This window comes from Bos grunniens, chromosome 2 (genome assembly GCF_055505025.1).
Source record: "Bos grunniens cultivar Pamir isolate PY7600 chromosome 2, Bosgru_T2T1.0, whole genome shotgun sequence".
In the NCBI taxonomy this organism is placed as follows: domain Eukaryota; kingdom Metazoa; phylum Chordata; class Mammalia; order Artiodactyla; family Bovidae; genus Bos; species Bos grunniens.
This window is the reverse complement of record NC_141166.1, coordinates 77,031,264-77,044,514: the sequence shown is the minus strand read 5'-3', so window position 1 is coordinate 77,044,514 and position 13,251 is coordinate 77,031,264. Positions and strand designations below refer to the sequence as shown.

The following is a 13,251-nucleotide window of genomic DNA, read 5'->3' as shown; positions in this document are numbered from 1 at the left end:
AGAGATGTATGTTTGATTCCTGGGTGGGGAAGGTCCCCTGGAGGAGGGCATGGCAACCCACTTCAGTATTTTTGCCTTGAGAATCCCCATGGACAGAGAAGCCTGGCAGGCTATGGTCCATAGGGTTGCAAAGAGTCAGACACGACTGAAGCAACTTAACAAACAGCATCGACTACTATTCTTATTCATTACAAAGAAGTTATGGTATCATCTTTGGTGTATGAAATGGAGATGGGAGGTAGGAAGACAGTCCCAACTTGAGAAATCACATATAGGAGAAGATCCAACATCTTGAGTCTTTGCAAAAAGTTACTTTCACATCAAGACCCAGACCTCTATTTCATAGGGGAATGAGGAAAGTGTGCATATGAATTTTTGTCTGTTGAACAAACAAACAGAACAGACAATGATCATCTTTCAGTACATGACAACTAATAATCCCATGCCAATTATACTAGAAATATCTAGAATATTGAACAAACAGAGCTTGAAGGTCACTAGAGACTGAAGTGACGTTATAAGATTTTAAAGAAAAACACATTGAGAGTAAGAACAAGCACAGGACCTGTCAGGCAATCACATGCTTAATATAGGTCAAGTATTATCATTATTATTGGAAAAAGTTCCTCCCTAATAACCTTGCAGCATCTGTTATTGCAATGCCCATCCAGCATGACAACTATAAGCCATGATTACCCTTTGCTTCATATTGGAAACTCGAAGTATTCGAGTAACAAGCAGACTATATTCTGCAATACAATTTCTGCTAATTAAATTTCTTTATTGTGGTATTCTCTGCCTCACATTCCCAGTTGGGATAAATCCCAAGGGAATATGGGACTATACAACTTGATATAGTCCATTAAAAACTTAAGAGGGTGAGGGATAAATTAGGAGCTTGGGGTTAACACATTAGTACAAATAAAACAGATAAATCACAGGACCACTGCTTAGCACAGGGAATTAAATTCCATATCTTGTAATAGCCCATAATGGAAAAGCATTTGAAATAGGTATGCATAACTGAATCACCCTGTTACACATCTGAAACTAACACAACACTGCAAATCAACTACACTTCCAAAAATAAATAAATAAAATTTGAAAAAAAATTAACTTGGGGAAGCAAGACTACAAATTTACTGCATAAGTTTGTGAAAAATCTATTTCTCCTTCACTGTGAGAGAAAGTATAAATTGTATAGGCTATTTTCCCCTTCACTTTTAGTGAGATATAATTGAAATACAGCACTATATACATTTAAGGCATAAAACATAATGATTTGACTCACATACATCATGAAATGATTATCACCATAAGTTAAGTGAACATCCATCATCTCACAGAGAAGCACATTATCATCCCCAGTTTTAACCAATCATGTTCCTCCTTCTGTTCCCCATCCTACTCCTTTGTTAAAGTCCCAGCTGTTTTGAAATGACTTACAGGGACTTCTATAATCTACTGCTTCAGTGTCTCTCCATTATGAAACTCTGTACCTTTACAATGTCCAACAGGTGGTAGTAAGTTCAAAATATGGAGATATAATTCAGGAAGCACTGAAGACAGCTTCTTTTGTTCTACTTCATGCTCTATACAACCATCCTAGCTTTATAGGGATATCTTTACAATTATCAGGGTTTCCCTGATAGTTCTCTTGGTAAAGACTCTGCCTGCCATGCTGGAGACACCAGTTTGATTCCTGGGTCCAGAATATCCACTGGAGAAGAGATAGGCTACCCACTCCAGTATTCTTGGGCTTCCCTCGAGGCTCAGCTGGTAAATATGCCCGCAATGCAGGAGGCCTGGGTTTGATCCCTGGGTTGGGAAGATCTCCTGGAGAAGGGAAAACTACCCACTCCAGTATTCTAGACTGGAGAACTGCATGGACCGTATAGTCCATGGGGTTGCAAAGAGTTGCACAGGACTGAGACTTTCACTTTCCTTTCCTCACAATCATCATGTAAACTGTGTATATTTCAGAGTGTAACTCTGGTCCAAGAATGTGCTGAGTATGCCATCTGGAGTTAACATGTCTGTATTCATCCTTCCAGCGTCCCAAAAGATGATTCAGAAAAAGAAATGAGATAAAATCCTCAAGTCTTATCATTTAAGAGGATTGAGATAGTACCAACTAAGGTATTTTAAGGTATGATTTTTGTCTTGGAGCTGTTGGAAATAATCAAGTGAAACCAACCCACACCTGGATTAAGCAGAACTCCAGGGACATAATACAGACAGCAGACCTAAAAATTTTGTTCTAGCATTGATTCCATATATGAGACTCAAAATCTGAGAGTTGTCAACAGTACAATTATAAATGTAGAGGTATAGAAATGGAAAGCAAAAGTAAAAAGCAGTTGGAAGGAGAAAATATCCTTAGAGTTCAAAGACTCTCAGCTATTAGTGTTTTGGTATATTTGTCCTTATTTTGTTAATGTTATTGTTTTTAGTGTTGTTGTTGGTTTTCTTTTTGGTAAATTATATTAATACTATCTTACTATCTACCTAATAATCATACTGTAGCACAGGTGCCATAACAGGCTATTCGCACCATTCATTGATGAGTTAAGACTGGAGTAAAGCCTAGACAGTTTATCACTATGGGAAAAGAAATATAAAATGATAAATACGTGTAAAAGATAGGATAATATGCAGTGCCCCCAAAAGAATAAACAATTCTGCATACAGAAGAATGAATAGAGGCAGTTAATATGTTAAGAGACGCATTCTGGAACCAAATTGCCTGGAAGAGAAAACAAGCTTGACATTCTTAGTTGAGCAAGCTTGTGCAAGATCCTTAACCTCCCTATTCCTTAATTTCCTTTGGAAGGACTGAAGCTCCAATACTTTGGCCACCTGATGCAAAAAGTCAACTCGCTGGAAAAGATGTGGAAACTGGGAAAGCTCGAGGGCAAGAGGAGATGGGCGCAACAGAGGATGAGATGGTTGGATGGCATCATTGACCCAATGGACATGAGTTCAAGCAAATTCCTGAAGATAGTGAAGGACAGAGCAGCCTGGCATGCTTCAGTCCATGGGGTCTCAAAGAGTCAGACACAACTTATTGATTGAATAACAACAACCTGATGATAAAACTAACATCTAATTTAGACTATTGATAAGAACAACATGAGTTAACAAAGAACATTTAGAGACAGGTATAGCCTATTTTCGGAGAAGGCAATGGCAACCCACTCCAGTACTCTTGCCTGGAAAATCCCATGGATGGAGGAGCCTGGTAGGCTGCAGTCCATAGGGTTGCTAAGATTCGGAAATGACTGAGCGACTTCACTTTCACTTTTCACTTTCCTGCATTGGAGAAGGACATGGCAACCCACTCCAGTGTTCTTGCCTGGAGAATTCCAGGGATGGGGGACCCTGGTGGGCTGCCATCTATGGGGTCACACAGAGTCAGACATGACTGAAGAGACTTAGCAGCAGCAGCAGCATAGTCTGTTTTAAATGTTCAATAGATGTTAGTTATCATTATCAGGGAACAAACAAATAGCACTGCCACGTGGTTCAGCAGTTCCAGTACCGGGCATATATACAAAGAAAATTAAATCAACGTGTCGAAGAAACATCTAGACTCCCATGTTCATTGCAGCATTACTCAAAATAGCCAAGATATGGAAACAATCTGTCTGTCCATCCATGGATGAATGATAAATAAAATGTATACACAAACAAGGAAATATTATTCAACCTAAGAACAAAATCTTGCCATTTGTGACATCATGGATTAACTTGGAGGGTGTTACATTTTGTGTTGCTGGCATGCTTGGTGGTGTCAGACTTTTTGCAACTCCATGTACTATAGCCTGTTAGGCTTCTCTGACTGTGGAATCATCCTGCCAAGAATACTGGACTGGGTTGCCATTTCCTCCTCCAAGGGATCTCCCCAACCCAGGGATCTAACCCACTTCTCCTGTGGCTCCTACATTGGCAGGCAGATTCTTCACCACTTGAGCCACCTGGAAGCCCTGGAGAGTGTTATGCTAAGTGAAATAAGCCAGACACAGAAAGAAAAATACTACATAATTTCACTTACATGTGGAATCTAAAAATAGTTGAACTCATAAAATCACAGAGTAGAATGGAAATTGCCAAAGGTTACAGAGTTGGGGCAGTGGGGAGATGCTGGCCAAAGGAGACATTTCATTTGCACAAGATGAAAATCTGAAGTACAACATGGTAGTTAATAATATTGCATTATATACTTGAAATCTGCTGAGAGTAGATCTCAGTTATTTTTACCATACATACAAAAAATGCTAACTATGTATGGTGATGTATATGTTTATAAGCTTGACTCTGGGGAGTAGTTCACTATGTATGTGTTTATCAAAACATCAAATTGTACACCTTAAATATATACAAACTTACGTGTCGCTTATACTCCAACAAAGGTAAAAAAGTAAGATGGTTATACACTCTAAATGTACATCAAAACAAGCTAAATAATTATATTCACACTTCAGGAACACATAGGCTTCAATATAAACAGATGTAGAGAGGGCTGGAAGGTTATAAATTAAATATGAGGGAAGCTAATAGGATTGGAGATACAGAGTGATAGGGGAAATTATAAAACTAAATTAAAAATAAAAGAAGGATGTACATGGACTTAAAATGAGAGAATGCAGCATCTTAGTCAGATCCTCTCTCCAGGAATTTTAAATGAGAAACACAGAGAAGTAGGTAGATACAGAGGAGGAAGGCAAAGGCAAGGTTGTCAAGCAAGACTCAGCAGACCAAAGGCACGTTCATGAAAATGAGAGTCATACTGCGGGGAATAGAAGCAAAGGGCAGAACTGGCACCACTGTATGTTTCCTCCTGAGGTGGAGGGGGTTCTCTTTGCTCCCTTAGCTCTCCACGTACCTAGCAATGAGCCCTAAGACCTGAGGTTATTTGTTTGTCTTCATCCTTTGAAATTAAAAATAGTCTAATACTACACCTGTCTGATGCGACACTTCAAAGAAAATTTGCCTAGGGCATACATGACAAAGTGCTTTGGTTCAACTTGAGACATAAATTATAAAAACGCTGAAAACTACTATAATGACCTTCAAGATAACTGTTACTTTTGTCCTGCTCAAAGCCCCACAGGGGACAATTGCTGGGACAGAAATGGGAAAAATGGTGTATTTAAGATCTCTGTGCCTAAAATCCACTGTTCCACCCCTTTGTATCATGTCAAGAGTTTGAAAATTTTTTAATATTTTAATTTCTTCCAAGGAGATAAGATATCAAGAGTAAGGGTGTGTGGGCCTTGAGATTTTATTCCTGTTAAACAGGTGTTGTAAAATAATAAAAGCAAAGCCCTGAGCAGATTGCCTATACACAACATGCATTAAAAAAGCTAAAATCTTAACCTTCCCCAATCACGGCTCCAATATCCAAGAAAAACCTACCAAACATGTAAAATGAATTGATTGCTATTTATATAGATGACATAAGTGAAAAGGAATAGAAGATAAATCTGGAATGAAGTTCCTGGGACTTAATAGCCTTAGATATGAGGATAAGGCCCTTAGGGGGATACCGATGGTACTATTTTTTGTTTGTGTGTTTGTTTGTTTTTTTCCCAAGAAGAAGCCTTTGGCAAAGAAGAGGAAGGAGAATATAGAAAGTAAAATGCTAGTAGTATAGATACTACTGAAGATAATAACTGAGTATTTTTGCTAACAAACTCATGGAGGAGGACATGGCAACTCACTCCAGTATTCCTGCTTGGAGAATTCCACGGACAGAGGAGCCTGGCGGGCTATAGCCCATAGGGTCACAAAGAGTTGGGATACAACTGAAGCAACTTAGCTAGCAGTAGCAGGCTTAGAAATATAATAAATGTTTTGGCAAACAATTAAGTACAAAGTGGAGAATCAAAGAATATTTTGCAACTCGCATGAACTATAGGAATTTAAGCCAAATTTGAAGTAGAGGGGAAAAAAATGGACAAGAAAAGTATAAAACTGAGCACAAGACTAAAATCAAGGGTAGAGGAGGCTCAAGTTTCCGTAAAGAAAGTAGAAGAGGGGGACCTCCCTGGCAGTCCAGTGGTTAAGACTTTGCCTTAGTGCAGGCTTGATCCCTGGTTGGGGAACCAAGATCACACAAGACTCCTGGCCAAAAAACCAAAACATAAGATAGAAGAAACACTGTAACAAATTCAATGAAGATTTTTAAAATTGTCCACAACAAAAAAGAGAGTAGGTAACAGAACAATAACTGAAGAACAGTAATTGTAGCCAATATTATCTGTAGACCAACACACAGAATATGGAAAGCAAACACAGTAAAACTAAAATGTGGATTAAATCAGGGTAGGAAATATATCCCACACTTACATCCCTATGGTGTCCAACCAGGCCCCTGAATAGCATCACTATATGAAAGGAACAATGAGCTGTTAAGGGACCCACCCTCACTGGGCTCTGTGCAGCTTGGCCTGGGATTCAGGTCACTGAGATTCTACCTTCTCCCAGTCTGGCTAGAGTTAGTCAAGAGGAGGTTAACATAAAGCCATGGAAGTGGCCAATTCTGGCAAAAGCCCATAAATATATATTAAAGAGTAATTTGATACTTTAAAATAGAAGTGGGCATTGGGCATCAAAATGAGCTCATGTGCATGCATGCAAAGTCACTTAGTCATGTCCTATTCTCTGTGACCCCATGGACTGTAGTCTGCCAGGCTCCTCTGCCCTTGGGGATTCTCCAGGCAAGAATATTAGAGTGGGCTCTCTTGCCCTCCTCCAGGGAATCTTCCCGACTTCGGGATCAAACCCATGTCTCTTATGTCTCCTGCACTGGCAGGCAGGTTCTTTACCACTAGCACCACCTGGCTGAGATCAATTCAGAGAAAGCTATTAATATCTTTTTCTTTTCTTTTTTTTTTTGATAGATTACTAGACTAGTAGAGAAGAAAGGAGAAGATGCCATAGGTAGAAAGCAATATACCACCCCCCCAAATCCCTCCTGACACCATCATAAACAACTAAAAGGAGCTGGATGAATTTCTATAGTTATGCAATGTTGATTAATGGATCAGGGCCATCCTGAGGGATGGCTCCATGTAGCTGGATGCTGAGGGGGAAATGCTTGGCTCTTTTTTGTTTAGCATTTTGATTAACACCTCAGATGAAGATGCAGATGGCAAGCTTATCAAATTTGGGGATGATATAAGGCTGAGAGTTATAGCTAATATGTTGGATGTCAGAATCAAGATTTAGAGAGCTTAACAAGCTGGAATAATGAGCTACAACTAAGAATATGAAAGGCAACACAGTGGGAAGCGTAGTTTTGCATTATGGTGTCCAAAAGATAGCTGAACACATATACTCAGAATAGGGTTCAAAACATTATAGCCATTCCTAAGTAACAGGCTTCAGAATTTTTTCTTTTAATGTAAACTGAAAATACATCAATAGTCACTATACATTAAATTAAACATTTAATTAAATTTTAAGGTAAACTTCATCTACCAAGAAATATTTGAGATAGTTTACAAGACAGAACCTGCACAAAAATACTATTAAAGTGGTCCAAAGAATGTGGAAAAATATAATACATTAGGAATATTGTACTTTCATTTATACAAAAGACATTATCTGACCATGTACCCTGGCTGAAAGAGTATTTTTTGCCTATTGGACACTTATTCTTCAAATTTTAGATCCTGCAATGGCCTTCTCTGATTCCCCAATTTAAATGATGCTCCCTTTTACTATTCTTTTATAGTATCCTGGTCAAGTTTGTCATACCACTTAGGACAAATTGAACTTATATATTCTGTGTTTATACTTCTTAATCTCTCTTGTCACTAGACTGCAAACTCCATGAAGGCAAGGACCAAGTGCTTTGTCTAAAACTGTGTAATCAAGGTATAGCACAGTACTTGACACGTAGTGGATTTCAATAAATAAATCCTGAATTAATGAATAAATAAGAAGAACTGGGGACCAATAGTTTGGAAGAAGACATGTAAAGAGGTGAGGTCTGGAGTACCCTGGTGTACCCTGCTGGGCTAGTGGTTAAGACTCCCTGCTTCCACTGCAGAGGGTGTGGGTTTGATCCCTGGTGGGGAAACTAAGGTCTTGCATGCCTTGTGTGGCCAAAAAAAAAAAATAGGTAAAGTCTAATATGAATAATGTTCCACATGAAAGTATGACGCTGTTTCTGTGAAAATATAGAATTGGTCTAGTGAACTTGGGGAAAAGGCTCTATGAAGAAGCCAACTTGATATCTGGCTCAAAAAGATGAACAGGAGTTCACTTTGAAAAGAAAAAGACACCAGACAAAGGAAAGAACACGGGCAAAGGAATGCAGTCACACAAGGACAGAAGGTGCGTGGGGAAGGTGGGAGGAGTCCAGTGTGGACGGGGCACGTGGTACAGGAAAGGGGGTGCTGAAAGTGACACTGGGGCATCTTGTCCTCGCAACTATCATTTAAGCACTAGTTGCCAAACGGAAACGTATTGAAGAAAAATAAGCACAATGTGAAGAAACCAGAAATTGCACATGAGTCAGAGCACAAAGCACTCTGGATAACCTGGAAAATAAAACATTTAAAATTTATTGATATTAATATGAGGGGCATATATTTTCAGATTTTGGAAGTGATCTTAGGCAGACAGTATTTTAAATCTATTTTAATTGAATAATGTTATTTGAACCAATGAAGGAAGGCATTTTGATTTTAAAAAATCAAAACCTTTGCCATTTTTAGAGCACTTCAGCTGATTGTTACAGTAATAAACTTCTAATTGGTGAGAAGATTTAAGTAGAAGGAACATGACTCTTCTATTACCATCCCAAATAAAAATATTTTAGTCTGATGGGGGTCATCACTTTCACCTGTCAATGTCATCTATATCACCTACGTTGCCACCTGTAAGCTAACAATAACCCGGTGTACGAGACAGCAAAAGAGACACTGATGTATAGAACAGTCTTATGGACTCTGTGGGAGAGGGAGAGGGTGGGAAGATTTGGGAGAATGGCAATGAAACATGTAAAATATCATGTAGGAAACGAGTTGCCAGTCCAGGTTCGATGCAGGATGCTGGATGCCTGGGGCTGGTGCACTGGGACAGCCCAGAGGGATGGTATGGGGAGGGAGGAGGGAGGAGGGTTCGGGATGGGGAACACATGTATACCTGTGGCGGATTCATTTTGATATTTGGCAAAACTAATACAATTATGTAAAGTTTAAAAATAAAATAAAATTAGAAAAAAAAATAAAATAAAATCTATATTCCAAAACTATAATTACAGAAATTTCTCTCTTTGACCTCAAATATTTTCAATTGTGTGGGTTTTTCACATCTCTAATAATTGTTCTGCTCAGTTCTCAAACTGTTCAATACTGAGTTTTCCACTTTCTACTCTCAAGCTTGTACCTTACCCTTATTAATGTCAACATCCATCACTGACCTAGTTTTCAAAAGTTCTCCCAACTCTGCCCTGTTTCCCCAACTTTAATAAGTGTTATCCCTCCTGACTTTCAAATACTTTCTCCTCTTCCCCTCCCCATGGACTCTCATTTTTCATTCTCACAGAGGCTACTGCAACCCTCTTCTGATGATTTCTCTACCTTTCTCTTTTATCTAATCTAACCTCAACTCTGCAGCCAGAAATACTTTGCTAAAATAAATACAGAACCCTAGCACACCCCTGGTTAACAACCCTACTTTCTAAAGCAGCAACATATTGAGAGTTCGGGGGGTTCGGGATTTGAAGAGTCAGTAGGAGAAAGGTAGCATTAGGACAAGGACTTCTGGGTTTCTCTTACCCTCTGGCAATCTTATCTATGAGGCAGACTCTTTGTGACCCACAGACTATAGCCTGCCAGTCTCTTCTGTCCATGGGATTCTCCAGTCAAGAATATTGAAGTGAGTTGCCATGCCCTCCTTCAGAGGATCTTCTTGACCCAGGGATTGAACCCACGTACCTTATGTCTCCTGCATTGGCAGGCAGGTTCTTTACCACTAGCACCACCTGGGGGGCAGCCTGTAGGAACCATCTCTTAATACTTTCAATGAGTATATCCTAGGTATCAGTACTTCATTCCTCTAACTGCCAAGCTAATTTGAAATACAAATGCTATATTTTATTTATCCATTTATTAGCAAATGAAAATATGGGATGTTTCCACATTTTGGCTTTACAAGTAATGTTGCAAAATATTTATGTTTTATGTGAATACATGCTTTCAAATCTCTTGGGTGTATATTTCATTTCTGTTGGGTCATATGGCAACTCAGTGTTTATCTTTATTAAGGAGCTGTCAAACTTTTTCAAAGTAGTCTCATCATTTTACATTCTCATCAGCAACGTATGAAGATTTCAGTTTTTTTGCATCCTCACCAACACATTGCCTTTTTGACTAGTGGATATGAAGTGACATCTGATTACAGTTTTGATTTCCATTTCCCTAATGACTAATGATATTAAGCATCTTTTCAGAAGTTTAAAAGCCATGTATACTTAATATATCTTCTCTGGAGAAATGCCTGTTTAAATTCTTTGACAATTTTTCAACTAGGTTGTCTTTTTTTGTTGTTGACTGAAAAGACTTTATTCTGGATGCAAATCTATTTTTATCAGATACACATTTGCAAATATTATCTTCCATTCTGTGAGTCTCTATACATTGTGTTTGCTTTCTGTATTACATTTTAGCCATGATATTTTGTCTAATAATTTGCAGATTATGGTATCAACTATTCACATATAAAGCCTATTGTGCAGACACTACACACAGGAAAAAAAATAACACTTTGTGAGTGGTTCTTATACATGAGAAGTTTCCAATTCTTTTTCATTTGCACATCTTTAAAAGGTTTAATTGCAAAAATACAACAGCCTTAACATATTCTGGTATGCTAAATAATGGCCCCCAAAGATATCTAAGTTCTAATCTCTGGAACCTCTGAATGGCCCCTTATATGTGAAAAGAGACTTTGCAGGTGTGATTAAATCAAGGATATTGAGGTGGGAATATAAATCTGGGCTATCCTGAGTGCCCTTACAAGAGGAAAACAAAGATTGGGACAGAATTGACATTAAAGAAGTAATAAGACACCAAACAGGATGCTATACCACTGGTTTTGAAGACAGAGAAAGAGGCCATGAACCAAGGAATGCAGCTCTAGAATCTGGAAAAAGGTCAGGAAATAGATTTCCCTCTAGAGGCTTTGAAGGGAGTGAGGCTCTGACTACACCTTGATTTTGACTCAGTTATACCGATTTTGGATTTCTGACCTTTAGAAGTGTGAAAGAGTAAGTGTGTCATCTTAAGCAACCAAGGTTGTGGAATTCTTGCTGCTGCTGCTGCTGCTGCTGCTGCTGCTGCTGCTAAGTCTCTTCAGTCATGTCCAACTCTGTGCGACCCCACAGATGGCAGCCCACCAGGCTCTGCTGTCCCTGGGATTCTCCAGGCAAGAATACTGGAGTGGGTTGCCATTTCCTTCTCCAATGCATGAAAGTGAAAAGTGAAAAGTGAAAGTGAAGTCGCTCAGTCATGTCTGACTCTTAGCGACCCCATGGACTGCAGCCTACCAGGCTCCCCCGTCCATGGGATTTTCCAGGCAAGAGTGCTGGAGTGGGGTGCCATTGGCTTCTCTGTGTGGTATTCTTAGAGCAGTCATAAAAAACTACTACAAATATGTATATGAAAATTCTTTACATAGAAGCATAGATTTAAATTCTATGTTTTGTTAATTACAAGTATGTATGATGCATTGACTCTTTGCCAGATGTTTGTGACCACACAGTAATGAAGTAGACACAGTCCCTCCCTCAAGGATGCCATACTCCTCTGTGGCAGGACAGACTAAGACATACAGCAGGTAAAATATGAGAAGTACTAGGATTGGGAGCCTGTTTTTTCAAGGTATATACAGCAGATATACTTAACTCCTAATAGGTTCTAGGATTTGGGAAAGAACTGACTAGCAGGATTGCCTGGAATTTCCCAGAAAGGGTGACATTTCTAACCTAAGTCCTGAAAGGTTACTAGGAGTCTACTAGAGAATTAGCTTGCAAGGGGGAAAAAATTAAAGTGTGTATGTAGAGAAGGCAAAAGCCTCATGAGAAGGAATGGTATGCATTGAGATATGCAAGGTTCTAAGATGGCTGGGGCTCAGCATGGGAAGGAAAAAGGATGAGGTTTCAGGGGTTAACAAAGGGAAAAACCATGAAGGGTCTTGTATGTCACACTAAGTGGCCTGGGCAGTCAGTTGACAATGAGAGTTTAAAAATCTATGGCAGTGATCATGATACCAGCCTGTGGGAAAGATTCTTCTCATTGGAATGGGACCAAAGGGTGGTGGAAGGAAGGACTGAGAAAGGCCAGGTAGTGGGTCCTCACTGCTGTGGATCTAAGGAAAGGTAAGGAATCTGAGCAAATCAGGGAGAACCACTGGAATGGAGAAACACGGATAGAGGATCAAAGCATCTCTAAGTAGTGATTTCATATGAATTTTTATAGCAACATTCACAGGAAAAATGAAGCAAAGGAAGCAAAATCTCAACACAGAAAATACAGACGCATATCCATCTTGTCAAACTTAAATTTATTTGCTAAGGAGTAGACACTATTATTCCTTCTCAAATGATGATTTGAAGAGCTTTTCAACATCTGAAAAAACATACAGGTGCAGAAGATTTAGGAAATAGGTCATTTGGCAAAAGCTGCAGATGACTAAAGAGTTGCTATTTCCTTCTGCAAGAGATATAATTACTCAGTCTCTCTGCCTGGTGGACTCATAAAGGAGAGCTCACAATACCTTTAAAAGTTTGTCCTATCTTTGAAACACACAACTCTTTGCCAGGACACTTCATAAAATGCTCTTTTAAACAATTCAGTTAATAAAGATGTAAATTTCAGTCTATCTTGGCCAAAATAAACTAGCCCATAAGTAGTTGAGCTAAATCTTTTCAATAATATAAAATTCAATATAGTCATGTTAGGGGAAGCACACTGATTAAAACTGCCCACCCTGGCCCAGCACCATAGTAACCATTTGCATGAGTTGTTTTATGACAGGAGATCCTGATAAGGAATACAGAACTAATAAGCCACCACCAACCGGAAGAGTTCAGGAAAGGTTGAAAGGAGACACCACGTGTCCGTCCACTTCCCAGAATCCCTCTTGCTAGCATCCATCTTGGCTGAACGATGTGTGCGCCAGCAGGAAAGACTCTGAATTAGAATGATTGGCCAAAGACCACCCGGAAACTAATCC

General features: G+C 39.1%; 1 protein-coding gene across 13 annotated transcripts in view; it reads right to left on the bottom strand.

Moving 5' to 3' along the window:
• The window catches only part of THSD7B (thrombospondin type 1 domain containing 7B), a 1,262,144-nt gene that overhangs the window by 284,877 nt on the left and 964,016 nt on the right, over positions 1-13,251 (bottom strand). For 2 of the 13 annotated variants that reach the window (XM_086368006.1, XM_086368013.1), the window contains one exon: positions 12,565-12,644. The exons of the other annotated variants lie outside the window; for them this stretch is intronic. In XM_086368006.1, coding sequence (XP_086224132.1) covers positions 12,604-12,644 — 41 coding nt within the window. In that variant the 3' untranslated portion in view covers positions 12,565-12,603. Of the gene's footprint in view, positions 1-12,564; positions 12,645-13,251 lie in introns of those variants that run through there. 13 annotated transcript variants of the gene reach the window in all.